At 45.1% G+C, this 26,867-nt stretch overlaps 1 protein-coding gene across 2 annotated transcripts in view; it reads right to left on the bottom strand.

The window, feature by feature from the left end:
* The window catches only part of ITIH5 (inter-alpha-trypsin inhibitor heavy chain 5), a 74,453-nt gene that overhangs the window by 4,153 nt on the left and 43,433 nt on the right, over positions 1-26,867 (bottom strand). For both annotated transcript variants that reach the window (XM_082649297.1, XM_082649296.1), the window contains 5 exons: positions 10,522-10,690; positions 6,799-7,108; positions 5,210-5,766; positions 2,257-2,310; positions 174-290 (listed from right to left, as the gene is read on the bottom strand). In XM_082649297.1, the coding sequence (XP_082505423.1) occupies positions 174-290; positions 2,257-2,310; positions 5,210-5,766; positions 6,799-7,108; positions 10,522-10,690 (1,207 nt within the window). The remainder of the gene's footprint in view (positions 1-173; positions 291-2,256; positions 2,311-5,209; positions 5,767-6,798; positions 7,109-10,521; positions 10,691-26,867) is intronic.

A 26,867-nucleotide genomic window follows, 5' to 3' on the forward strand; every position in this document is an offset into this window, starting at 1 on the left:
TTCCCCAAACTCTTGTGTGGCCCTGACACGGTATTTCTTACCCATCAGTTTCCACTGCTCCTGATTTGGAGACCCTGGGACACCACTGAGCAGGGGGGTAGAACGCGAAGATCAGGGTTTTTTTTTTTTCACTCCCAAAACTCAAGTTCTTTCACTTTCTAGGCAGAACTCACCAGAGTCCGCATGATCAGAGACCAGCCTCAGGATGTGCCCGGGCTGTCCATCGATGTTGAAACAGACCGTGAGGTTGCTCAAGGGGAAATCCACAACAAAATGGGGGTCTCCATCCGCTGCCAGAACAGGATGAGAATGGAAGAGAAAAAGAAAGAAAAGACATTTATTGGGCACCTTCTTCTATTTTCTCATGAGTTATTGACTTAACCCTGTCAACAACGGATCCTCCGTGTCTACGCGAGGAAGGTGGCTGGGAGGTGAAGTGATGCACCAGTTACGCAGTCAGTTCGTGGAAAGTAAATATTTGAATGTAGGTCCCCTAAATTCAAATATGGTGCTCCTGTCACCACACTGCAGTCATAGACAACTGACCTTTAGAGGCAAGCGGGGCATCACCCTACACTCCCCATGGCTGCTGAGCTCACATTCTTCAATTCCCTGTGCGGCTTCCGCTAATCACTTTCTTCCCCCTTTGCCCTCCCCAGTGAAGAGATGGGGATGAGAACTTCCTGTCCTGTGACCAGAGTGCCTTGGCCCTTGAGTCGTTCACAGCACCAGATGGACACAGCCCTTGCATGAGTAGTAATGACCAAGCCCCGTTTAGGGCTGGTGAGAAGTAAAGGACACAGAGTCAACGGGAGGTCAGGTGGTGCAGCCAGCGATGACAGTGGCAATCCCTCCTCTGGGTCCTACTGCCTTTACTGCTCTCAAATTTGTGTCTGCGGATAAGACCACAGAGTTTAGCTGGCCCCTGTTCCTTACCCATTCTCCTCATTTTTGCCTCTGCTAAAGATGAACAGTCTTGCCTCTCACTGTACAGACAAAATATTTCCCAAGAGTCTACGTCAGTTCTCTTTTCTCGCGAGACTGGAGCATTAGTTTCTCTCTAATTTGTACACCAAACACAACGTGTTCCCGAATTCCTCTCTACTTCACGTGTACATGTATGTATACGCATTTGTATATGGTGGGGGGTAGGCGCCAGGAGTTCAAGTGTTTTCAAGCTACAAGCCAATCAATGTTCTTGGTGGAACTGCCGAAACACCCTCTCTGTCCCCAGCGTGACTCAGAAGGGCCTTTGGAAGAATCTGGTTCAACTCACTGTAAAGTGCCTCAAGCACCCAGTGAATGGCAACTTAATAAAGAAATAGAAGGTACGGGTCTTTTGTAGATGAAAAAATAACACCCGTTAAAGATAAAAGTCCGTATTTTTGGCACTCTGTGGGTACGAATATAACCACGTGACAGTTCTCTGAGAGTTTCTTGTGCTCATACCTTATTATTTCTACTCAAATCTTCCAAATCCCTTTATAAGGAAAGATGCTGCCTGCTCCGAAAAAGAGAGGAGAGGTCTGGAAGTCATTACTCCGTGCTGCATCCAACAGCAAAGTTTTCCTGCATTCCATGAAGCATGTGTGTTCAAAGGAACAACACGCTACCCACTGGAGACCATGTGTTTCCTCTCCCCAGAGCTAATCTCCAGGTTGTCCTGGGCTACGTGAACCTGGACACCCAGCACGTCGGCAGCAAGGCAATAAGAAAGACTTACAAAGGCAGATGTGTACATTTGAAGGATAAAACTCAGCCCTTGTGTCCTTATTCCATCCAGATTTTTATTATAATCCCAGGAATATGGCCAAGGGAAATTTTAGGGTATTGTAATCTGGTCTTCCCTTCTAAAGCCAAGGATCATGAAAATAATAAAATAATAATGTTTAAAAACCTTGCAGTGTCACAGATATTTGTAACACCAGAAGTTAGAAGCGAGCATACTTCAAATCTCTAAAAACAAACGTCTTTCCAGCTCAATCGTGACGCATGTGTAGCTCTGTCCACCCACCCTTCTATCAGGGCTCCTGCCAGGCTCCTCAGGACTGTGTTACCCATGGGGTTTATGTGATAGTTTAATGACGATCCTGGTTTTGAGAACTGCCCCATGCTGCCGGTTTGCACTAAATAAATATGGGTCCTCACATCTCGTCCTATGAGCTGATGTTCTAACTGGCTTCGGGAAATTCCTGGTCATCCGCTTCCTAAACATTTCAACTCTCGAATCAGACACCAGCACATTCTTTCCTTTACCTGAGGTTTTGGAGACTTTAATCCTTGGGTTGTATGGTTTCTTGAGGGCAGGTCCTGGAGAGGAGAAGGAAGAGATCCACCACCGTTATTCATTAAAGAGGAGGAAGTGAGAGGTACAGAGGGCTGAGAGGAGTCAAGTACAGCTCTCAGATACGTTTGCGACAATTTAAACACATCTCTTTTAAAGGAAGCTCTTGGGCTCGCAACACAAAGTGAAGGTGTAAACGACGAGGCGTAACTGTTTTATTCCTCTATAAATTAGATAATATTCTTCTTGCCTGTGATTTCTGTGTATATAATAGGAGAAAATATTCTATCATTCTTAAGGTATAGTTATGGGGGGAGGGGGGAAAGCAAAGTTGTTTAATGGGGACAGAGTTTCAGGTTTGCAAGATGAAAAAGTTCTGGAGATCTGTTTCATAACGATGGGAATATACTTGACACTACTGAACTGTACACGTAAAAATGGTTATGATGGGAATATACTTGACACTACTGAACTACACACTTAAAAATGGTTAAGATATAGAGAACTGACTGGTGGTTGCCAGCGGGGAGGGGGTTGGGGGAGGGATAGAGTGGGAGGTTGAGGTTAGCAGATGTAAGCTTGTATACAGAGAATGGATAAACAACAAAGCCCTACTGTATAGCACAGAGAACTATATTCAGTATTCTCTGATAAACCATAATGGGAAAGAATATTACAAAAAAAGAATATAACTGAATCACTTTCTGTACAGCAAAAATTAATGCAACACTGTAAAGCAAGTATACTTCAGTTAAAAAGAAAGAATGGAAAAAAAAAAAGAAAGAATGGAAAAAATGGTTATGATGGGAAATGTTACGTTATGTGTTTTTTGCAAAATAGCAATTTAAAACAACCGAAAATATACAAGAATGTAAACGATAACGCGATAATCCAGGTCTATAGCCATGTGTGTAAGTACAATTCACAAAGCAGCAGGCAAAAATTAACACTCAATTAAAGAATAACCTAAAAGTAAATTACTTTCTGTCAATAAAATAAAATTAATATCTTATTTCAAATTGTCTGTATTAAGATTATGCTCCTCTTAACTGATTTTTGCCCCCCCAGAAAATGAAGATCACAGTATCTGAATGTTTTTTGTTTTGTTTTGTTTTATTTTTTTGCGGTACGCGGGCCTCTCACTGCTGTGGCCTCTCCCATTGTGGAGCATAGGCTCTGGATGCGCAGACTCAGCGGCCATGGCTCACGGGCCCAGCCGCTCTGTGGCATGTGGGATCTTCCCGGACCGGGGCACGAACCCGCATCCCCTGCACCAGCAGGCAGACTCCCAACCACTGCGCCACCAGGGAAGCCCTCAATGTTTTTTAAGCGCCCCCTTCTCCAACTGGTCCCTGGTCAGCCAGACACAGACAGAATCAGGCTGACCACGAAGGCGGAACGACGTCTCAGTCTGAACGGCTGCTTTGAGGTGGCTTAAATTGTCACAGACACTCAAAAAAATCATAAAATTAAAACTAAAAAATCATCTTCAGGGAAATCCTATGTCTAGCAAGCCTTCTGAGTGATCAGTCAGTTATTCCCTCATCTGTGTTCTTGGCCCTCTGAGTCTCGTGTCATTTGAGTTTGCTCTCTCCTGAAGCTGTTGAGATTTGAGTTGCTGACACTGAATCAAGATGTTACTCAAAAAGCCATCTTCCCTGGATGTGGCATGGATCTTGTAGCGTGACGTTAACAACATCATGCAACTTACTTTTCATCCTTTTCATCAGAACAAATATTGTACTAGTTTTGCTAAGACAAGTTCCACTCTTTCTAAAAAGGCAACATATCATTTTTCACCCCTACATCAGGTCTGAACTTTTCAATAAACTTCTAGCTCTACACTCCTCATGGGAAAGGGTATCTCACATGTGTAGAACACTTAGTATACACCAAGGCCTCTACACCGTTAATCCTTGCAACAACCTTTCAGGGAAGAGATTACTATCTCCATTTCACAGGTGAGGGAATGGAAGCTCAGAGACGTTCAGAAACCTGCCCCAAGCCACACAGCTGGCTAGGAGGAGCCGTGAGCTGAAACTCTGTCTGGATCCTAACCGTGTGCTCTCCCTACCATGCCCAGGTGATTCTCAGAGTTGAGGATATGAGGATCAAATGAGGCCCAGGGTTAATGTCAGTTCCCTCACCTTAGGGCGTGTGCACCTGACAGGAAGTTAAGAAAAATGTCACACATAAAAAAGTGCTGTTTTCCATAAACAGATTTTACTGAGAATATAACCCTCTGCTTTGGTTGGATTACTTTTCCTGTCCTTTTCCCATTCCTGGTGCTACTAATTTCCCCCTGACAAATGGCACTGAGACAGATAATAAGAATTTCTGTTTAAACTCTGGATTCTCCTGAGAATCCAGGACTTAGTTCCTCCTATATAATAATATCTATAATAAAATAAAATTTTATTAATTTTATTTAATTCTAAACAAAATCATTAAAATTTAAAAAAATAAAACTTTAATTTAGAAAATTATAAGTAAAATTAATAAACTATGAGTAAATAAAATATATAATAAAATTTCATTTTATCTATAAAATAAAATATTTTGTTTTCTCAGGAAAATAATATCAAGCGTATGCATAAAATGACATAATTGAAGTACTTAAACTATAGAAAGGCATTTAAAAATGAGTATTTGTTTACTTGTCTGTTCATCCCTGTGCCTCCAATAGTGCCTGGTTCACGGGAGGCACTCAATATTGATGATTTATCGATAGACTGGCTTGACTTTCTCGAATTTCTCTATAGAGATCCATGGTTTATAACAACACAAACATAAGCTAAGGCACTCTCTGAAGGCTAGGAGCTGCAGGTAGAGAACATTGTTTATAAGATTTATAATACGAGAAAGTAAAACAGACGACCTTGGCCTGAAAAGGAGACAGAAGGGCCATCCCGAGAGTGCCCTTACCTGGCTGCAGGTGGGCGCCCCTCAGGCTCTGCATCACCGTTTCGGGCCCTGTGGCCGCCGACGTGCCGTAGGCGTCCTCCGGGGTCTCTGTCCGCGGTGCTGACTTGAGCGTCATGGAGGTGAACGGAGCGAGGAAGCGATGGTTCACGGCCAGAGCCTGTACCTCCTGCCTCAGCCGCTCCCTCTCGGGCTGCTCATCACTCTGCAGCCAGGAACTCAGCAGCTCCTTCAGGGTCAGGTAGCTCCAGAGACGCTCCAGGTGGTTCGGGTCCTCCTGGCCACCCCCCTTGGGCCTGGGGCTCCCCGGGACGTCGTTCCCCATCCTCCGGGGTTCCACAGGCACGTCCTTCTTGAGTACGACAAACTTCTTACTGTTGCTGGCCGTGACCTCCACGTGCAAGCGGTCCATCTCCTTGTCCACCAGCTTCCCCGCGATGATGATCTCGGAGCCGTTGAAGTAGTTGGGGAACAGGGTCCTGGTGGCGTGCTCCACCAAGCCGGCTGGATAATCCACGCGGATGTCCGAGAGGAGCGGGGTCCTGATCTCATCGTAGAACCTGGAGAGGAGGAACAGAGAGGGAGGATCGGGGCCTGCACTAGCTGCAGGCAGGTCACGTCCCAGAGGAAATCACAGGCTGTCTTGGGGGGGCGGATCTGATCTTAGAAGCAACCAAGTCCAACATTCCACCCAGCAGAACATCTCAGACAGGAGGCCGTGCGGCCGTAGCTTGAACACCACTGGTGATGGAGAACTCACTATCTCACAAGCTCCCTCGCCGTTTGCCAGACTTAAATTCTGGTTTCCTCTTCACCCCAGAACACAGCACAGTCAGCGACCACTTTCGACTGGCCATCGTGCTTCAACATAAAAACACGATCACTGTAACTAGCAGGCAAGGTGGAGCTGATGCTACCTATCCCACCTCCCTCTCAGGGTGGAATTAGAGTAAATACAGGCATAAATTGTTTTATTGCACTTCAAAGACCTAGCATTTTTTTGCAAAATGAAGGTTTGTGGCAATCCTGCATTGTCAGATGATAGTTAGCATTTTTTAGCAATAAAGTATTTTTCAATTAAGGTACGTACATGACACTATTGCATGCTTAATAGACTACAGTGTGATGTAAACATAACTTTTACGTGCACTGTTAAAGCAATCCACCTGTGGGACTCGCTTTATTGCAATATTTGCTTTATCGCTGGAACTGACCTGCAGTATCTCTGAGGTGCGTCTTGAGATGAGGAAGTGCTCTGAAGTGTCAGGAAGACAGTTATAACCATAAGAGCTAACAGAACACCTAACCTGTGAAAGCCGTCCTGCCAATACTTCACGTAGGTTTTCTCCTTAAATTCTATCATCTGACCAGAATCCTCACTTCACAGTTGGGGAGACCAAGGCACAGACAGTCTTAAAGCCTCAAGTCACAAGGCAGGACCAGAACGTGAACCCAGATCCACCCAGTTTCAAGACCCATGGCGATGTCTCCCATGAAAGGAGTGATGATCAGACTCGGGGTCCGTCCTCACGTCTGAGCCTCCCGCTGAGCCTGCCCCCCCCCGCCCCGAGGACACAGACAGACCCACGGACCCGATGAGCTGGGCGCGGGCGTCGTGGTCCTCGTGGACGTGCCGTGTGAGCCCACAGTTCTCCAGGGACAGCATCTCCAGCAGCTTGAAGTCCACGTCGGCCCCGATGCCCACGGTGAAGATGCAGACCCGGCCCCGGGCGGCCTCCCTGGTGTTGTTGAGGATCTTCGGGGTGTGGGTCTCCCCGGCGGTGGGCTTCCCGTCTGTCAGGAAGATGACCAGGGACACGCTGCGGTCCTCGATGTCGTTGTGGGCCACGAAGTCGTTGAGAAGCCTGATGCCCCTCTGCAGGGCCCCATTAATATCCGTGCCTGCAGGACATAGAACAGGACACCTGAGGAGCCTCGCCACCTCCTTTACCTGGACACACCTTCTCGGGCCCCTCACAGGCACCTGCAGCAGTGACGCGTGGGGAAAGCAGCCACCTGCATTCCTGGGGTGACTCCATGTCACAAAGACTGCTAGAAACTTGGCAAATGACTAGGAACAGCAGAGAATTATATAACCTTGTCCTGAAGGTGTCTGATGGCATTTCAGCTTAGGCATCTCCACTCCCTTAGCACGAACGGTTTCTACCTCCTTTTTGGAGAATCACTTTGGAAAGGGAAGGAGGGTGCTGGGTGCAGGAATTCAGAGAAAGCAAGCGTCCCAGAGGGAAGGGAACGGCACAGAATGAGGAGGTGGCGATGCGGAGACCATCGCGGTGACCTCACTTGTGTCCTGGGGCTGGAGGATGCTGGTTAAAGCACTCAATTTTTTTTTTTTTTTTTTTATTGCTGTCGTCTTTCCTGCTTCCTGCCCCTTCAGGATCACCCCTGCTTGTTAGGACCCCACCAAGCGAAGGCTTTCAAGTTTACACCTCCTACCCCTGCCGTTTCTAATTCAGACACGCTTGTCATCGCAGCTCTGATTAAAGTCAGGGGACAGTGTCTGTGGGAGGTGCTGGACAGGTATTTTGCTTGGGGGATGGAGAGACGGATGGCTGGTGGAAGTCAAAACTGCCAACTAACGTGAGGTTTCTGGATTAGCTGAGAACTTCATTCAACTCTGCTGCTGCTGTTCTACCATCGCCAAGAAAAACTGAGAGTTCTTACTGCCGCCGTGAATACGTACTTCCTTTTTCTGACTCCACTGGGGTTTTTTTAAATGGCCTTATTGACGTACCAAAAATGTCACGCATTCTGGTCGCTAGGGATTTTTTTCTTTTTTTGCCGAGCTGCATGGGTATGCAGGATCTTAGTTCCCCAACCAGATATCCATCCCATGCCCCCTGCACAGGAAGTGCAGATTCTTAACCACTGGACCACCAGGGAAGTCCCAAAAATTTCACCCATTTTAAGCACACAATGAATGATTTTTAGTATATTTATGAAGTTGTGTACCCATCACCACCATCCATCCCCCTGACTGGAGTGATTTTTATCTCCCTGCAAAATGTACCATATTTGAGTGAACCAGACAATTTTCCCCACTGCTTCACATCCTCCAGAATTTCTGGCTAAAATACATATGACTGTGACTGTGCAAACACATTGATAATTCGTTCTAAGATGTACACATGGCCCGAACGTAAGGGAAAGTTACAGCTGAAACAGTATTTAACGTTTCTTTGGGTTCACTCACTTGCCTTTCTGAATGCCCAGCCTAGTTTCACGCTGCCTCTGGATATGTGGGCATGAACCAAAACGCAGGTGTTTATTTTCTCTTTAACCTAGAACGTAACAATGATGCCAAATCTCTCACTGCATTTTTTTTTTTTTTGCGGTACGCGGGCCTCTCACTGTTGTGGCCTCTCCCGTTGCGGAGCACAGGCTCCGGACGCGCAGGCTCAGCGGCCATGGCTCACGGGCCCAGCCACTCCGCGGCATGTGCGATCTTCCCGGACCGGGGCACGAACCCGTGTCCCCTGCATCGGCAGGCGGACTCTCAACCACTGCGTCACCAGGGAAGCCCTCTCACTGCATTTTAAAGCCCAGGAAAGCCCAGGCAAAGGACACACTTAGCTTTTCTTACACGAGACACCAAAGCACAGCACAGCTTGGTACTGAACATCCGTTAAGTTGGGGCATCTCCCGCATGCTTAACAACGGCGGGGGGCTTTCTCCCCAGGGAGCTGACACAACCATTCCGCCGAGAGCTCCCCCAGGGTCATCAAAGGACCCAAGTGCACCAGCAACAGGGATCACTTGGGCAAAATGGCCATATCTGACACCTAGAGAGGACTTCCTATGTGTAGCCACTTCTAAGTACTTTAAATATTTTAACTCATCTCATCCTAATAACAAGTCCATTATTATCCTCACTTTACAGATGAGGAAACTGAAGTAAAAGGAGGTTAAATGACTCATAGCTGGTAGAGCTGGATTCAAATCCAGACAGTCTGGCTTCAGAATCTATGCTCATCTCCTGAAATGACACTTTTCTGAGAGAAGTAGATTAATTTTCTGTTCACCTGCAGAGGTTGGGACAATGAAGTACCAAGAAAAAATAAAGGAAACCAATAAGGTTTCTATGGTTTAGATTCCAAAATACACACAACTGTTTTCTAAAGCTTTATCTCCACCTCCCACACACAAAGGATTCTCATAGCAAGCAGAACCGTTTAAATAATTTAAATAACTCTAATGCATATTCTTTGGGTATGCACTGTAGGTCGGGAGCTACGACAGGAAACAGGGGCTAAACAAAGATGAAGGAGAGTTTCTTCCCTCAAAGACTTGACCACCTTGTCAACTTCCTGCTGTAGATCATCACTATAATATTAAATACAACCTTTCATTTCTCCTATTTAGTTACACTAAAACAGTAACTAGATCGTGTTTCTGTAGAGACTGGTAGGAAATCCCATTTGTAAATCGAAATTCCATCCAAACAAGATCAAGTTCCAAATGAAGTTCAGTTGGGAAACCAGAACTCTGCCTTGGATGGAAAATAACAAATATGTGAGCGATGAGAAACTCAGATGGAAGAGGATGGACAGAAATGGGTGTTTTCTATGTTTCCAGGTATCCAAAGCAGAATTATCTGAGACACCCAGCAGATGGTGTCTCTACAGGGGCCTTTAAGAAAGGTGTCAAAGGGTCAGGTTCAGGTCCAATAAACACTCCAATACTGGGCATCTGCCACGCATCCGCTGTCCTAGTGATGGATGTAACAGCAGAAGTCAGCTCTGTGTCCAGGGTTGAAGGAACTCACATCCAGCACGGCTGGTAACACGCTGTTCTGACTCTCTAACCTTTCCCCGCGTCTGCGTACTTACCTCATCACGACCCCCCAGCCAAGTGTGCAAAACCTCAGAGTCCTCCCCTTTCCACCCAGAGCACCGCCCAGGCCACCTGGGGTCCAAGGGATCTAACGGCTCAGGAGGGCAGCTTCATCTGCTGCTTCCTAAGGTGCTCATATTCAAACACACAGAACGCTGAATCACCCATTTGGCTTTCATTCCCCACCCCAAAAACAATTTACAAAAAGAGCTGCATTGTTTGCGATCCGTGAGATAAACCAGGAAAGGCTCCAAAACCTATCAGGTATTTCCTCCCGCCTAACTTACTTGACCATCTTAGTTTGGGGCCTGGAAGAGGAGAAACAAGCTCCTGGGAAAGCTCTCCCCTGTTATCTCCTTTCCTGTGATCAGCGTCAGCTTTCAAACCCTTGTCTCTGGGCAGAAAGTTAGCTACTCACGTATCCCGTCGAGGCGAATGGGCAAAGCGGGATGCGCGCTTACCTCCGGTCGGTGACATGTGGTGAATGTAGACTTTGCCGTCTCTGATGTTGTTGGGAGTAACTGACACCAAATGGTCCTTCCACACTTTGACCCGGTTGGAAAATCCAATGATATTGAAACGGTCCTGGGGTCGGAGGTCATGCAGAATCGTGAAAAGGGCATCTTTGGTCTAGGCAAACACAAAAGCAAAAACAGTCACGTCTGAGCGCGTGAGTCCACGCGTCCCCTGGCTTGGAAACTGCACACCGGGGACAATCCCAGGGTTAAAATTAAGTGCCTGCTACGTAAAGGGACTCGGATAAATGTCAAGGAACTTTGTCACCTAGCTGGAAAAAAACCCATCATTAACATGTTACAATTTTATATAAGACACGAATGGGTGTTTCATATATGAACCATCACATCTGCTGGAATCCACGTTACATCAAGCCTCTGTATCTTTCACCACCGCTATTCTCTAGACCTGGAATGTTCTTCCTTACTGCCTCATGCCCTTGTTTCATCTGACAAGGCCCTCGTCATTCAGAACCCAGTGAACATGCTGTATTCTCTATTTGCAACATTTTCTAGCTCCTCTGAAGAGAGTGCACATCTTCTCTCCTGTAGGCTAGCACTGTCCTCAACATACTCACATAGAAAAGTGCGTATTACCCGTCATGACTACAGTCTGCTTCATGCCTCTTTCCCTTCCTCCAGTGTCAGCTCTCTGAAGGCAGGTGCCTCTATTTTCTTATCACCCAGAGCAGAGGAGAACTCCTGACACGTAGGAGGCGCTAGAGAGAAGTTCAGAGGATGAACGAACGCATGGACGCTTCATGAGTTACAGATGAAGGGTACGCATAATAAATGCCACTGGCATTTAAAAGAGAACGAAGCACTGCAGGCTGGAGTGATGTGAGAAGGTGTCACAGAGAAGGGGGAATTGAGGATGAGACTCAAAGGAACTGGGTAACTTGAAAGATGAGGGAGGGCATCCCAAAAAGAAGCAAAGGAGGTCAGAGAGACAGCTGGAGGAAAGCAGAGAGGTGACACAGGTGAGTTCCGGAGATGCTGAGTGAATGAAAGGTGTACAGGTTAAGTCAGACGTGACTTGTGCAAAGAGGAAAGAAACCATCGGAAACTGAAAACAGAAAAGCTCCAGGACTGCAGATGAAGCAACCAACAAGGGATTAATCTCCACAATATACAAACAGCTCGTGCAGCTCTACATCAAAAAACAAACAACCCAATCAAAAACCTCGCAGAAGATCTAAATAGACATTTCTCCGAAGAAGACATACAAATGACCAAAAAGCACATGAAAAGATTCTCAACATCACTAATTATTAGAGAAATGCAGATCAAAACTACCATAAGTAGTATGGTAGTCAGAATGGCCATTGTCAAAAAATCTACAAACAATAAATGCTGGAGAGGGTATGGACAAAAGGGAACCCTCTTACACTGTTGGTAGGAATGTAAATTGGTACAAGCACTATGGAGAACAGTACGGAGGTTCCTTAAAAAACTAAAAATAGAGTTACCATGTGATCCTGCAATCCCACTCCCAGGCATATTATCTGGAGAAAACCATAATTCGAAAAGATACACACACCCCAATGTTCACTGCAGTGCAATTTACAATAACAAAGACATAGAAGCAACCTAAATGTCCATCAACAGAGGAATGGAAAAAGAAGGTGCGGTACATACATACAATAGAATATTACTCGGCCATAAAAAAGAATGAAATGATGTCATTTGCAGCAACATGATGGACCTAGAGACTGTCATACCGAGTGAAGTAAGTCAGACAACTATCATGTGATATTGCTTATATGCGGAATCTACAAAAAGGGTACAAATGAACTTACCTACAAAACAGAAATAGTTACAGACGTAGAGAACAAACTTATGGTTACCAAGGGGGAAAAGGGGGGAAGTGATAAATTAGGAGATTGGGATTAACAAATACACACTACTATATATAAAACAGATAACTAATGAGGACCTACTGTATAGCACAGGGAAGTCTACTCAATACTCTGTAATAACCTATATGGGAGAAGAATCTGAAAAAGAATAGATATATGTGTATGTATAACTGATTCACTTTGCTGTACACCTAAAACTAACACAACACTGTAAATCAACTATACACCAATAAAAATTAAAAAGAAAAAGAAAAGCTCCAGGAGCCTGGACAAGAGTTTCTAAAACAATCAACTCGATATTGTGAGCAAGCACTGCCTTCTCTAAATAGCATTATTGCTAGACATTGAAAGAGATGTGGCATATGAGGTATGAGGTAGGGGATGCTCATTACATAACTGCCATGTAATGTCATTGCCATGTCATTGCTATGACCTCTGCCACCCTTCACAGGGGTGAAGAGCACTTCACTGTAAGGGCAGGAGGCCTGGGGTTCACCCTGGATCCATCACTTACTACCTGTGTGGCCCTGACAGATAAGGACAAAGAAATACTATATGATATCACTTACACATGGAATCTAAAAACAGAACAAAACCCAAACTCATAGAAAAAGCCATCAGACTTGTGGTTACCAGAGGCACCAGGTGGGGGCTGAGGGAATTGGATAAAGGTGGTCAAAAGGTCCAGACTTCCAGTTACGAGATAAATAAGTCCTGGGGATGTAATGTACAACGTGACGACTACAGTTAACACTGCTGTGTGGTATATTTAAAAGTTTTATGAGAGAAAATCTGAAGAGTTATCATCACAAGGAAAAACAAGCATTTTTGATCTATATGAGATGAGGGATGTTCACTAAACCTATTGTGGTAATCATTTCACAATAAGTGAAACCATTATGCTGTACACCTAAACATACACAGTGCCGAATATCACCTGTATCTCAATACAACTGGGGGGAAAAGATTAAATGACAAAAAATTAATGGCCCCATTCTCTGAGATCCTCTCTCAGCACACACATCTATTCTGCACTTATCATACTGCATTATCATTATGTCCTCAAGCCCTTTCCCACCGCAGGACCTCTTCACCTGCTGTTCCCTGTGTCTGGAATGCTCTTCCCTACAGTCTGCATGACCGCTGGCCCCTCCGCATCCTTCAGTTCTGGGCTCACTCGTTTCTCTGTCCTCTCAAGCCCGGCACCCTGCTTCTCTGCCTTCACAGCGTCGATAGAGAGCATGTCATCACATATCTGTGCATTTACTTGACTGTCCAACCCAGCTCCACGCCTCCGAGAGCGGGAGCTTTCTCTGTTCCATCACTCCTGTGTCATACCCGGCTGTGCCCGGCCACACGGCAGAGTCTTGATACATTTTTCCAGAGAAAAGTGAATGGTGAATGAACTGTCCATCTGTCATGCTAGACTCCACAAAACAGCTGTCCCCTTGCTCCTCCTCACCCAATACAACAGTTGGCGCATTGTGGGCTGTCAGTATGTCAGTAAATATCTGTTGAATGAGTAATTGAGACAGAAAGGAGGAGAGAGAGAGGGAATTCTATGACGTGAATACAAGGGAAGTAAGAGAGACACAGCCCCCATCCTTGAGAAGCTAAGACAGGGAACACTGAGAAGGATGATATGCAGGAAACAAGAGCTGAATGATGGATAGCATTAAAGCAAAAATAAATAGATCAGACCATGACAATAAACAGATGTGGGTGGAGTGCCCTGAGCACTGATGCTGACGGAATTCCTGGAAGCATGCCTCACCTTGACCCCTCATCCTTCCTTCCAATCAGAGCCAACACAACCCCAGCATGAGCAAAGACGGGCTCGGCGTCATTCTCAGTCCAAGAGTCTAGACCTCTGGGAAGTCTGAAGGTCCACATCTGGGAGGTGACAGGTGGGACCACAGCAAGCGGTGGCCACCCCTGAGACGACACAGTTTGGAGCCCGACACTAAGGCAGGCACTTGGAAATGTTCCTGCTGGGGCTCAGAGCTGGCTGAGCACCCCAGGGTGCAGGCTGGACCTGCCGTTTGTTTAGCTGCTGGCATCCTCAGGTTCCTTAAATAGAGCGCGAAAGCCCTCGAGCGGGGCTGGCCTGGCTCCTTTGATGATTTTTTCCCCATCGTGATGGATGTTCTGCGTTAGGAATAGTCCTTCAAGCCTCTCCACCCTCCTCCCCTGAGCTCAGCAACGACGGGTTTCTTATGACCTTGTAAGGCCACAGCTGTAACTTATCCTCATGTGCTCCAGGGCAGGCAGACCCGTGGGCTCCCAGTGGCTCTATTTCCAATTGCCTTAGAACCTTTGGTCTCCAAGGCCTCGTCCAAGAGACCTGGGCAGAAGGTGCCTGGAGCCACCGACATCCGTTAACCCTTTCTGAGCTCCGACTGTCTCCTTAGACGGCGGGTGGCCTGGGGAGCTCTGTGTTCTGTAGAAGGCTGAACAGGCAGGAGGAAGGTAAGGGTCCAGATAGAAGAGTAAACGTGAGGGGGCTTCAGCTATACTTCTGCACCCTGCGTTTATAGGCTGAAGATGAACAGAAACCTGGTCAGACTTTTTCCAAGAGTACTGCCCAGAAAACAGGGTAAGCGCATTCCAGAAAGATCAGAGAAAGCCCAGAAGGGCAGAGAATGTACAATCCAAGCTGCTTTGAAGGCCTGAGCTACCCTGAAGGCACCAATGGATCAGATCCACTCCCTGTGGGTCCCAGAGGGCAACCTGCAAAGACCAGTCTGTACATGTAACGAGAAGGGCTCCTTCTGACATCCCAGGTTGTGTTTGGACAAAAGGCACACAGATACAACGAATAGAGGGAAAACTTCTTCTTATTCAGATAGTAAAGAAGCACCTTGGCCTGGAAGGAGCATTTAGACAAGATTCCTTTTAATCTGAGCCACGTAGAATCTCAGAGAACAGGGATGAGTCCCTGCCTGAAACTACTCCATGGTGAGGAACCCTTCTTCCTTTTTTTTCTAAATTTACTTATGTATTTTTTATTTTTGGTTGTGTTGCGTCTTCGTTGCTGCGAGTTGCGGCGAGCGGGGGCTACTCTTTGTTGCAGTGTGCGGGCTTCTCACTGCGGTGGCTTCTCTTGTGGTAGAGCACGGGCTCTAGGCGCGGGGGCATGTGGGATCTTCCGGGACCAGGGCTCGAACCCGTGTCCCCTGCACTGGCAGACGGATTCTTAACCACTGAGCCACCAGGGAAGCCCGGAATCCTTCTTCTTATAGGTACTTTCCTCGGGTGGAAAGGAGGGGAAAGAAGTATTTCCTTTGAAAACTGTCTTAAAAGTTAATTTCAGTGCTACCTTTGGTTTATTATTCACTAAGCCTTTTCATCTCTGTCCATTTAAATTCTTTCAGGCGCATGTGAATAAATAAAGACGAGCTCTCGGTTTCAGATTCTCTATTCATTCAACATGGTTGGTGATGGTCCCTCTTGCTCCAGTGGGTCTTCAGGAAGCAGAACTCTGTAGGCTTCCCTGATGGTGTCTGTGGAAAGGCGCAGGGCTGGGCCCCGGGAGGTACAGCCCCCTTTTCACCCTTCTCTCACGCTGCCCTTCACGAGGGCTGCTCCCGGGGAAGGGAGTGTCTGCAGGCAGCTCTGTCCTGCAGGCTCTGGGCCCTGCATCAAGCCATCCTACAGACAAGGGATGGCCCTTCCTTCCCCCTCCTGCAAAACTAAGCCTGAGCAGCTGGAGGGTCTCGGCACAGCCTTGGGGGGGGGGTGAGCACCCCCTGTGCTGACCACTGTGTCGTGAACAACTCTTAGACATCCCCCAGGAGACAAGCATCGTGCAGTCACGCCCTCAGGCTGACCCATCAGTGGAGCCCATGGAAAACCCAGCTGCCTGCCCACTCCATCGGGGTGCCCGCTGACGCAGTTTTCTCAGACACTTCTGTGTCCCCGCCAAACCACACTCACCAGCAACTAACTCTGACACAAAAGGCTTCTGTACCACAGACCCTGGGTTGTGACATCATAGAGGAAATCCAAGTTCAAGGGTCCTAGATACTAGCCACGCCACGCTTTTCAGCAGAATGGACTTGCTGTGCTCCTAAGCAGTCCTATCACTTGCCTTGTTCTAAAATGTTTACCGAGGAGCTGACCTCTTCTCTTTCCTGGGTCCGCACACTCCTTCTGGATGAACCCGAGAGAAAAGCATCTATGATTTTTCTCATCGAAAACAAAAGAAATCTAAGACCTTCTAAAAGTCTTGCTTGAGCCATGAAAGAGAATCATGATCAGCAGATACATACCCTGCAAACAGCCCTAAGTTTCTGAGAGGTAATATTGGGGAGTGGAATACACCAAATAGGAACTGGGCACAGGTGGGCCTTCTCCCTTCCCAGGTGGGTGGAGATAAGGGACACGGGTGGGGACCAGAGGGAAGCCTGTGCAGCTCATCCTCCTGTGAGCTGCAGTCCCTCCTGTTGCCAGCAGGGGGACCCCTCTGTGCCCACGACTGGCAATGGAGTCCTTCCAATGGAAGGACAGACAGAAATAAAAAACAGTCTTATCCCATCAAAGTTTGCAACATTAGGTGCTCCCTGCACCCTCAAACCACCTGTCTAAGCCGGCACTGAGGAGGACGGAGATGCCCACCATCCCGGCCTCTCTCTGTGCCCTCCGCAGGCATACAGCCCACGTCACCCCGGAGTCAAGGTCACGGCTAAGACCAGAGCAGCCACAACAAGCCAGCTGGATGCCGCCAGTCCCTGGGTGGCAATTACGCTTCAGTGGCAGTATTCCAAGACCATGGCATTTCACACGGATTCTGCAAAAGGCAGCACAACCTTACATGGACATGCTACAGGTCTTTCAATGATCTGAAGGGAATTTTTCCGAAATTGTATCGAGACTGACCCACCAAGTAATTGGGTTTTTTAAAAAAAATCCCAATTTTAGGAGCAAGGCAATAAATTGAGTGAGAAAGACCATTTCTCCATAATATATTTGTGTCTATATCATTGTTACACTTTCCAAAGAATCTAGCAACAGATTGGTTTCAGAGAAGAACCTGAAATATTAAAAATGTTACCCCACTGATGACAGTATAGGCACAGTTCAAGAGGTTATGTAAACCCATAAAGGAAAACAGTGATAACACAAAGCCTGGTGCCCTCCTGTCTCCTCTCTGCCGTAAATAGCTCCTGAAATGGAACACATTATATAATTTGTATTAAAAATAAAAACTTTAAGCTGTAATAAAACAAACATAAACCATCAAAGTGTGTCTCCGTCCAATATGAGGAATCTTGTTGAAAGAAACTAAAACTATTTTTCTCCTGGCCCAAGTGTTCCTTTTAGAGAAACAGCAGAAACTCAGAAGCCTTCTTTATATAATTGGAAAATTGGGGATAGAAGTCATCAGATTTTCCAATATTTTAAAACAGTTTAGTAAGTGCTAAATATTAACTTGAAATTTCACCTAGGAGTAAATGGAGAAAACTATTTCTTTGGTCTCTACGTTGTCTGTACTATTACGAAGAGCATATTTTCAAAATTAAGCAAAATCATAAGGCTCCCGTATTTAAAAATACATTATTTTAAGCTATTGTAATTTCATTTACTGTTTGAATTCTAATTTCAAATGCTCTTTCAATGCAATACTGTGCTAAATTATGTTATAACTCTGGTTCTGATTACCCAATCTGTGTAAAAATGTTAAATGGTTGTCCCTTCATAGCAAGAGAAAAGCACTGTTCTAGTAAAAGTTCAGATCTAAATTCCAGTATTACTTCAGGACTGGTTCTAAAAGAGAATAGTTTTTAACTAAATTCTGGCTGAATAAAAAAAGTCTGAATAGGTTTAGATATTAGAGCATCTTTTGCAATATAAACATAACTATATTTCACGAGTCTTTGTGTTTGGATAACATTATTCTAACTTGAGAAGCAAACTCTCATATGAATGCTCTGGATAACGTTACAATCTATCACCTAATGTTTTGACTTTGCTTTGACAAATGTATCAGGTATTTACCTAACAATGTCATGGTACATTTTTCTAAAAAGCTCTTTGCCAATAACATTTCTTTGATTCTTTATGATGTAGTAAGCACATCTATTTCCCGTGCTTGATGTAGAAATAACTCAAGGCTCAAAAGAGATAATCTTTTTCACTTCTCTTCATGTGGAAGGTTAGTAGTTATCACGATCTGCTCACATGGCTGATGCCATCCCTCTTACTCTGGCCAAGAATATAACCTCACCACTTCTATCCAGGTGGTCATAGGCTCCAGGTGTTCACTCACAGGTATGGCTTCCTGCTCAAGCAGGAAGTAGATAAGAGGATGCTTAAGTTTACAGATCTTTGTAAATGGAGTCCTTCACCCACGTTCTGACACACCTACTACTAAGAGGACTGAGTTCTTGGTCCCCAGGGCCAGGTCTAGATTCTGGAGTTTATATCGCCCAACTGCATGCTTGGATGCTAGAGCCCTACCCGCTTCAGTCTACAGACTTTTGCGGTGTTTGACTCTCTGACCACTCCTTGACCCATCCAACGTTCCCTTAGGTATGAGTTCTTATGACTTCTGTGTCCCTGGCATAGGTCCACCTAGGCTACTCGCTTTAAATACCCAGAAGTGTGCCCTGGCGAACATCAAGAATATAACAGAAGGATGTGGGGAGGCTGTGAAGAAGCCACCGTCAGTGAGAAACAGTGGAACAGTTACGAGAGAAGTATACGCAGCACATCAGCACATGAGGATCGTACACACAAGGAAATCGAGCAAGCGGAGTCACCCTCCAGCAGGCTGGGACAGTGGCGGTGTCCCTGTGTCTGTCACCACCCTGCCCCTTGGTGCCCCTTCCATGCTGAGAATCTGCGGTGTCCTCTGTTTGCTCAGCTGTGCACCTGAGGACTTGTGACAATATCCCTGCCTCTCCAATCAGAATGGTTTTCAAGTTATCTAATCCAAAATATTACCACAAACTTACGGCTATAACTTATTCACTCTCGTCTCGTAGCTTTCTTCATGTTTTTCCCCAACCAAGAATTCACTCCGTCCCTTCCTGCCACCTTCAAGGACTAGCTCCTAGGTCACCTCCATCATTAATCTTTTGTCAAGTACCTCAAGCCCTTTCCTTTCCACCAAATTCTTTCCACTATCTAGAATACATGGCATGTTGGATTTGATTAACACCTGATTATCTATATTTCTTTTCCCCAGCAGAATTCTAAGGTCTTTCATTAAAGTGACTTAAATAGGATGCTTTTCCTTTTTTTTTAATTGAAGTATACTTCATATACTTGAAGTATACTTCATATACAAACATATCTACTACAGGTGTACGATAAAGTGATTCACAATTTTTAAAGGTTATACTCCATTTATAGTTATTATAAATTGTTGGCTATATTTGTGTTATATAATACATCCTTTTAGCTTATTTCATACCTAATAGCTTGTACCTCTTACTCCCCTACCCCTCCCTATCTTGCCCCGCCCCCCTTCCCTTTCCGCACTGGTAACCTCTAGTTTGTTCTCTACCTGAGTCTGCTTCTTTTCTGCCATGTTCACTAGTCTGTTGTACTTTTCAGATTCCACGTATAAGTGATATCATACAGTGTTTGTCTTCCTCTGGTGCTTTTCTTATATATACTCTTCCTCTCGCCTCCGTGTTTTTGCACATTATCTCTCTCTCCCTCTCCCTTCTTATCCCATCCTTGAATTAACTTCTGAAAGTCTCAACTATCCCCTCCCCTGGGAAGCATTCATTATCCCCTCCCCTGGGAAGCATTCATTATCCCCTACTCCACCCCTCAAAAAAACTGATCAGCACCTCCATCGTGCCGTGACTGGACCCTACATGTACCTCTATCACAGGGAGCACTTTGCATACAATTTTCTACATGACTTTTCTTCTCTGGACCTCTTGGGAGAAAAGGCTCTGTCTTATTTATCTTTGTATCCTCATGCCTCGTACCTCTCCCATAGCACATAATCCACATGTATTTCATTCTTGGAGAATCTGAAGTCTGGAGTCAAAGCCAAGATGCCATCCTGAGGGAGAGTGGGGTCCTAAGCAAGAGAATGAGGTGGCTGTGATGTCAGACCTGGGCAGGTCTTAGGAATTGTACCCCCTTTCCATCAGCCAACCAAGCGGATGCAATCCAGGAATAACAATGCTTTCTGACACTCTGATAATCATTCCACATTTGTTACCTCATTTAATCCTCTTTGACTTATAGCATTTATCTCGTTGTTACTTGTAGCATAAGTTTCCTATCTAGCCCCTTACAGAGAAGGTCTGCTGATCGAAATCCCCACTGGAAAGACGTAAGTGCAAGGTCAGGATGCCAGGAAGGGGAAGCTAGGCTTTGGGTTATACAAAGACCATGCTTTCAGATGCTGACCACAAGGCCCGCACTCTGGACAGATAATACAAGAGTACTCAAAGCTCTGTACTGTTCATGTTTCCTTCCTACGATAGCCACATAGTACCTTCATTCAGAGATCCTCAAAACTTTTTAGACATGACCTCATTTAGCTCAGTCTTAACTGCCTCAGCAAACTTTTTAAATGGGTGCCTCCTACTTATTTAAAATTATCTATATGATCTTTGTTGAAGAGCAAGTTTTTTTTTTTTTTTGAAACAAAAAAATTCAAGTTTTCATTGGTGGCCCAGGGTAAAAACATTTTGCCCTCTGCCCATCATTTATTTCCTCATATTCTGAGTCTGAGCCCAAAGACACCAGTTTCCCCCACTGCCTTCTGTTCACGGCCCTGAGTCCCAGACCTCTGTTCTGCAATGTATTTCTGAGACATGCATCTGTTAGTAGCACTGTCTGGACAAAGGCATCTGAGGAGATGAGGATAAACGCCATCAACTGAAACAGTATTCCTAGACAACACCAATTAGCCGCCACTCTAGACCAGGGGTCAGCCAACCACGGCCTGCGGGCCGAATCCAGGCTGCTACTTCTTTTGAATAAGTACAATTTTATGGGAAGACGACAAGCCCATTTCTTTGCACGTTGCAACAGCTGCCTTTGCGCTACAACGGCAGAGTTCAGTCATTACGACAGAGTCCATCCAGCCTGTAAAGCTTAAGATATTCACTGGTCTGTTATTTTTAGAAAACGTTTGCTGACCCCTGTCCCAGAAAACTGGAAAGAGGGAAACTGGACATTGTGTTATTAACTGGAGTCATGCTTCAGAGGCTCACCACAAGGCCTGCAGCCTGAAAAAGTGAGGCAGGAGGGCCCAAACCTTACACTGTCCGTTTTTTATTTGCATGACAGGTGCACGGTGCCAACCTCTGGAGACTCCAAATTTCTTAGACATGATCTCCTTTGTACGCCTGCATCCCTCCTTTCTGAGCTCCTTCACGTGTGCAGGGAGCTCTCTCCTCCAACCAGATCACCTCCCCGAGGTCCTTCTGGGCCGGGCTGGCCCTGTCCAGCATTCTTCCGGGCTGCTCAGCAAAACTCAGACTGCCCTCCTTTGACCCCCACCACTTCAAAGGTACTCTCTCCACATCTTAACGTCTTTCCAGCATTCTCACTGCGGCAGATCCACATGCTCTTGAAGAGAACGGCTAAAAGGAATGTACCAGCAGACACCACTGGACCTCATGGTACCCAGAGATCCCTCACTCTGCACCTCTGTGGTCTCCATCCTCATGCTCAGCCTGTCCAACCCAAATCATAAGAGGGAAAGCGGCCTGCATCCCTGCACACACCCCAGGTAGGCTTAAAGCTAAATAAGGAAACACTAACAGTTAATTCTGTGTATCAGAGCAGCAGCTCCATTCATTTCTCACGACAGCACGCTGCTGGGTGAAGTCTCTCAGGGCAGGTGACCTCTGTGCACTCACCTGAGATGGGTAACATTCAAATGATCTCCTCACTTGGTGTAAGAATAGATGTTGTATATAAAACAGACAACCAACAGGGACCTACTGTCTAGCACAGGGAACCATACTCAATATTTTGTAATAACCTGTAAGGCAGGGGTCCCCAACCCCTGCCTTATAGGGTGGGGAGTCTCCTGTTAAGAGCCAGGCCGCACAGCAGGAGGTGAGTGCCGGCAGGCTAGCAAGCGAAGCTTCATCCGCCGCTCTCCATGGCTCGCGTTACCGCCTGAACCATACCCGCCCCACCTGGTCCACGAAAAAACTGTCTTCCACGAAACCAGTCCCTGGTGCCAAAAAGGTTGGGGACTGCTATTATAAGGGAAAAGAATCTTAAAAAGAATATCTATATCTGAATCACTTTGCTGTACCTGAAACTAATACAACATTGTACATCAACTATACTTCAATTAAAAAAAAGAAAGAAAAAAAAAAACAGGAAAAGAAAAAGAACAGGCAGAGCCCGAAAGCCTGAGCGCCGGCCTGAAGTTCCGCCCTCATGATACAGTGAAGAATGTTATGGGGAAGAGCTTCAGGGTGGGGTAGACCGGGCTTGACTCCAAACTTTTCTACATATAACTTTGTATATTTCAGTGCACTTACATCACCTTCCTGTCCCTCACCTTCTCATCTACAAAATAGGGATAACCATGTCTATCTCGATGGATTGCTGGAAGATGAAATGAACAAATGTATGGAAAACCCTTAGTGTGCTGGGTACCTGCTGGTCACTCAGGGGCTGTAGCTACTACCTTTAAAAATGCCAGTTACATTTAATAATTTATGCTCTGGTGGGGTTTTCAGCAAAAATCACTACCCTGCTACATGCCAGGTACCATGCTAGGAGCTGGGACTGTGTTCTCTAATGATCAAAACCAAGATGGTTCCCAAACCCATGGAGCTTACAGACCATTTGCCTATAAGGTTACACACAGAATGTCCAAATAGCACATGGAAGCCCAATTTTGCACAGAGAAGAAGAAAGTGAGGTTCTGGAGCATGAAGTAAGCCAGTGAAGGAAGCACGAATGAAATTCAGATGCGAGTTCTCCGATTCACAAGCTCACATTTCCCCTCATTTTAGTTTGGCAATTACAGATAAGCACCTCTGCGCTTGTTCTTTGCCCTCGAAAACTGTTGACTACATTAAACGGAGAAAGGAAGACAACCTCCCAAAGCCACATGGGAGTCTAGGATTGGCAGAGAATGGAGCAAGTCTGCAGAAAGTTATGGCATGAAAGACATCTGTTAACTCATGTGTTAGCCACTGCTTGGTCGCCAAAGCGGGTCCCTTAGCCAAGCTCCTTCATATGAAGGCAAAAGTAGTAGGTCCAATAATATAGCTTAGGGCAAAGAAAGAGAAGAACATGCAGACCCTTGTCGAAGAAGACTGTATTTAATAGACACCTACTATCCTCAGTGTTCCCACGTTATGTTTGCTTGTGCCAATCCCTTAAGCAGGTAACCAGACAGAGTAAAAAAGGTCTAACCCGCTCACGGTTTTTGTTCCTCTTCAGATCCCCGTCTCACTAAGAGGTTTCACAAACTCAAGCTGGGAGGCAGAAATCTTGCCTGACCCAACACCAGAGCCATCTCAATATATTTTTCAGCAAGAGCAGGTGGAGAGAAAACGGAGCTGAGCCCTGAGCCAGCAGCTGCAGGAGTTGCTGAAGCTGCCCCCAGGCTGGTTAAGTCCCGGCATCCAGGCTCACATTCCTACCAGGATGTGAGGACCAGAACGAGACAATGCCAAACGCACACAGTTCGGGGCGCTCCCCAGGTACTGACAGACCCTTGACTAAGAATACATTTTAAGGTGAAATGACCTTTACAATTCCTTATAGGTCAGTTGCTTAAGTACTTACTCAATACCAACTATATGCCCAACATTGTGATAAATCAGTGAAGTATCTCGGGCCCTTCAAAGATGCGGGAGCCAAGAACATCCAGGATGAGAGTGAATGCATGATTCTTCACAGCACAAGAGTGGACCCGAGACACATGGCTGATGTTGTCAAGCCTGCTGACATATCACCAAAGCCCTGTGTTTGGGGGTAATCTCCCTCTTCACCAGGGGACACAATACTGTGTACCAGACTCTACGAAGAGCCAGCTAAGCTGTTCACTCAGGGCTGTGGCCTTCAAGGAGATGAGAGCTGCTAAAACAGTCAGCGGTTTTCAAAACCACTCAAGGCAGCCACGGGCTTTAGAAAATGCCTGGAGGCTTCTGACATGTGTTTGGCTGCTCTAGGGTGGTTCTCCTGGAAAGCGGCCACACTGCGGCTCAGAAGGCAGCAGAGTGCATGCTAGACGTTCAGTGCCTTGCAAGGAATGGGATTCCCTATCCAGGAATGAAGGAAGAGGGGAGAATAACAGAGTGACATCTATCATTACACTGCACTTGGTAAGGAAATCCCTCCCTCTAGATGCAGCCTTCTCAACTGAGTCTTGAAATGTAAAGGCATTGACCGTGTTGCCATCTGCACATCTGTCACTTCACATGGGAAGGCTGTCTCATCACCCCGTTACTTTCACTGAGACCTCACAGCATCTTGGTTTGATTTATGGCCTTCAGGGTCAGACCTGACTTTGAAGCCTGGCCCTGCCATTTACTAGCTGTGTTATCTACCTTTGCAAAGCCTCAGTTTCTCCATCAGTAAAATGGGGATGACAACCAAATCGTTATAAAGATTAAATACTCATTAATTAAATAATTCATGTAATTGCCTTAGCATATTGAAAATGCTTCATGCTCCATTTTTAAGAAGCATCTGAATTATGTGACCATTAAAGGTAAGTCTAGGAGCCCCTGGTTCAGTTCATTGATTTTGTCTGCACAACTTGGGGCCGGATTTATCTTTCTGGGGGTTATTTGGTAAGAAGGTTATTGATAGTTCTCCCATAAGAAGTGGGAGAAGACCCATGTGCGCTGGAATGGACTGGGCTTGAGGTTAAATCCTGAAGTGACTCAGGTTCCTGAAGATGTGAGAGGCTTTCAAGCTGCTGTAGCCTTTGGGTGATGAAGGGCCTTCTTGTGACCATGCAGTAGAACTGATCATGCATGTTACCATTTGGGTGTTTCTTAATATTTATTAGGAAACCATTTAAATATTATAATTTTGTTGAGTTCTACAAATGCATACAATAGAAACTGTCATTATAAGTAATTTACATTATGAAGATGAAAATCGTATTTCTTTAAACTTGCATTTCTTTAGTTACTAGTACAATTGACTCTTTTTCATAATCTTATTGAATCTTCTTATTCTCTGTAAATTGTTTCACATCCTTTGCCCATTTTCTTATACAGAATTAATTTCATTGATCTGGAGTAGCTCTTTACATATTAAAGATAAACTCCTTTCCTCCTCATATAGCACTTTATATATTAAAGATAAACCTCTTTTTGCTGCAAAGTTTTCCCCAGTCTTTTGTTCCCTTTTTATTTAAAACAGAAGTTTGAAATTTTTATATAGCTGAAGTTATTGATCTTCTTCCTTTGTAATTACTTTCATTGCTTTTAAGTTTAGAAAGTCTTTCCTTACTTCAAAAGTAGTTAAATGTGCACCTATATTTTCTTACATATTTTGGCATGTGGTTCATTGATTACTTTTAACTGCTTAATTTATTTAGAATTCTTAGTCTGGTAACAGGTTTAAATGTTATAAATTGGTCTTTCTGGAAAGATGTTTTTGCAATATGAATTAAAAACCACAAATGGGTTGGTGTTCCTTGCCCCACTTCTAAAAAATGTAACTAAAGAAAATGATCAGGCATACAGCCACGGATTTCTACTGAAGACAGTCATTCCGATGCTGCTTATATTAGCAAAAAATGGAAATAACTTCAAAGTCTCTCGTGCTGGTGGAGTAAATATTGTTTAGCTGCACTGTCCAATAATGGTAACCATCAGCCACATGCGGTATTTAAATTTAAATGTATTAAAATTAAATAAAATTAAATATTCAGCTCCTCAGTTGCTCAAATGCTCAATGTGGCTACCATACTGGATAGCAGTGGTACCAAACATCCCCATTCTCACAGAGGTTTCTGTGGAATAGTGCTGCTCTGTGGCCATTAAAATCAGGTTTTGAAAGAATATTTAAAACCATTGGATAATTTATAATATGATGGTAAGTAAAAATATCAAAATATAAAATATTTACTGAATTCAGATTGGTTGCAGCAACTTTAATCATCAATATCTTCATCAAATGCTGTTTTCTATAGAGGAAACCCAAACCCTGCCCTCACGAAGCTTGTTGTCTTAAAGAAAAGAGAAAAAAAAAAACCCAGAAAATCTGAAGTGCCATAGGTGCATAGGAATTTAATGAGATACACAGGGAAATGTAGCACATGGCACCTACTCTGCAGCTGTTAACTGACTGGAATTCCAAATGGGAATTATTATACTGGATCATATACAAGGCCTAATTAACACTGTATTCTGTGGCCAACAGTGGTCTCAAAAGAAGCCATGATTATCCTTCTGTCCACATCTATTGATATTATCCACCAAAGGCACAAAAACAACTTAGCAAACAAATGGCATTTAAGAA

Source organism: Grampus griseus, assembly GCF_964374135.1.
Source record: "Grampus griseus genome assembly, chromosome: 2".
NCBI lineage: Eukaryota > Metazoa > Chordata > Mammalia > Artiodactyla > Delphinidae > Grampus > Grampus griseus.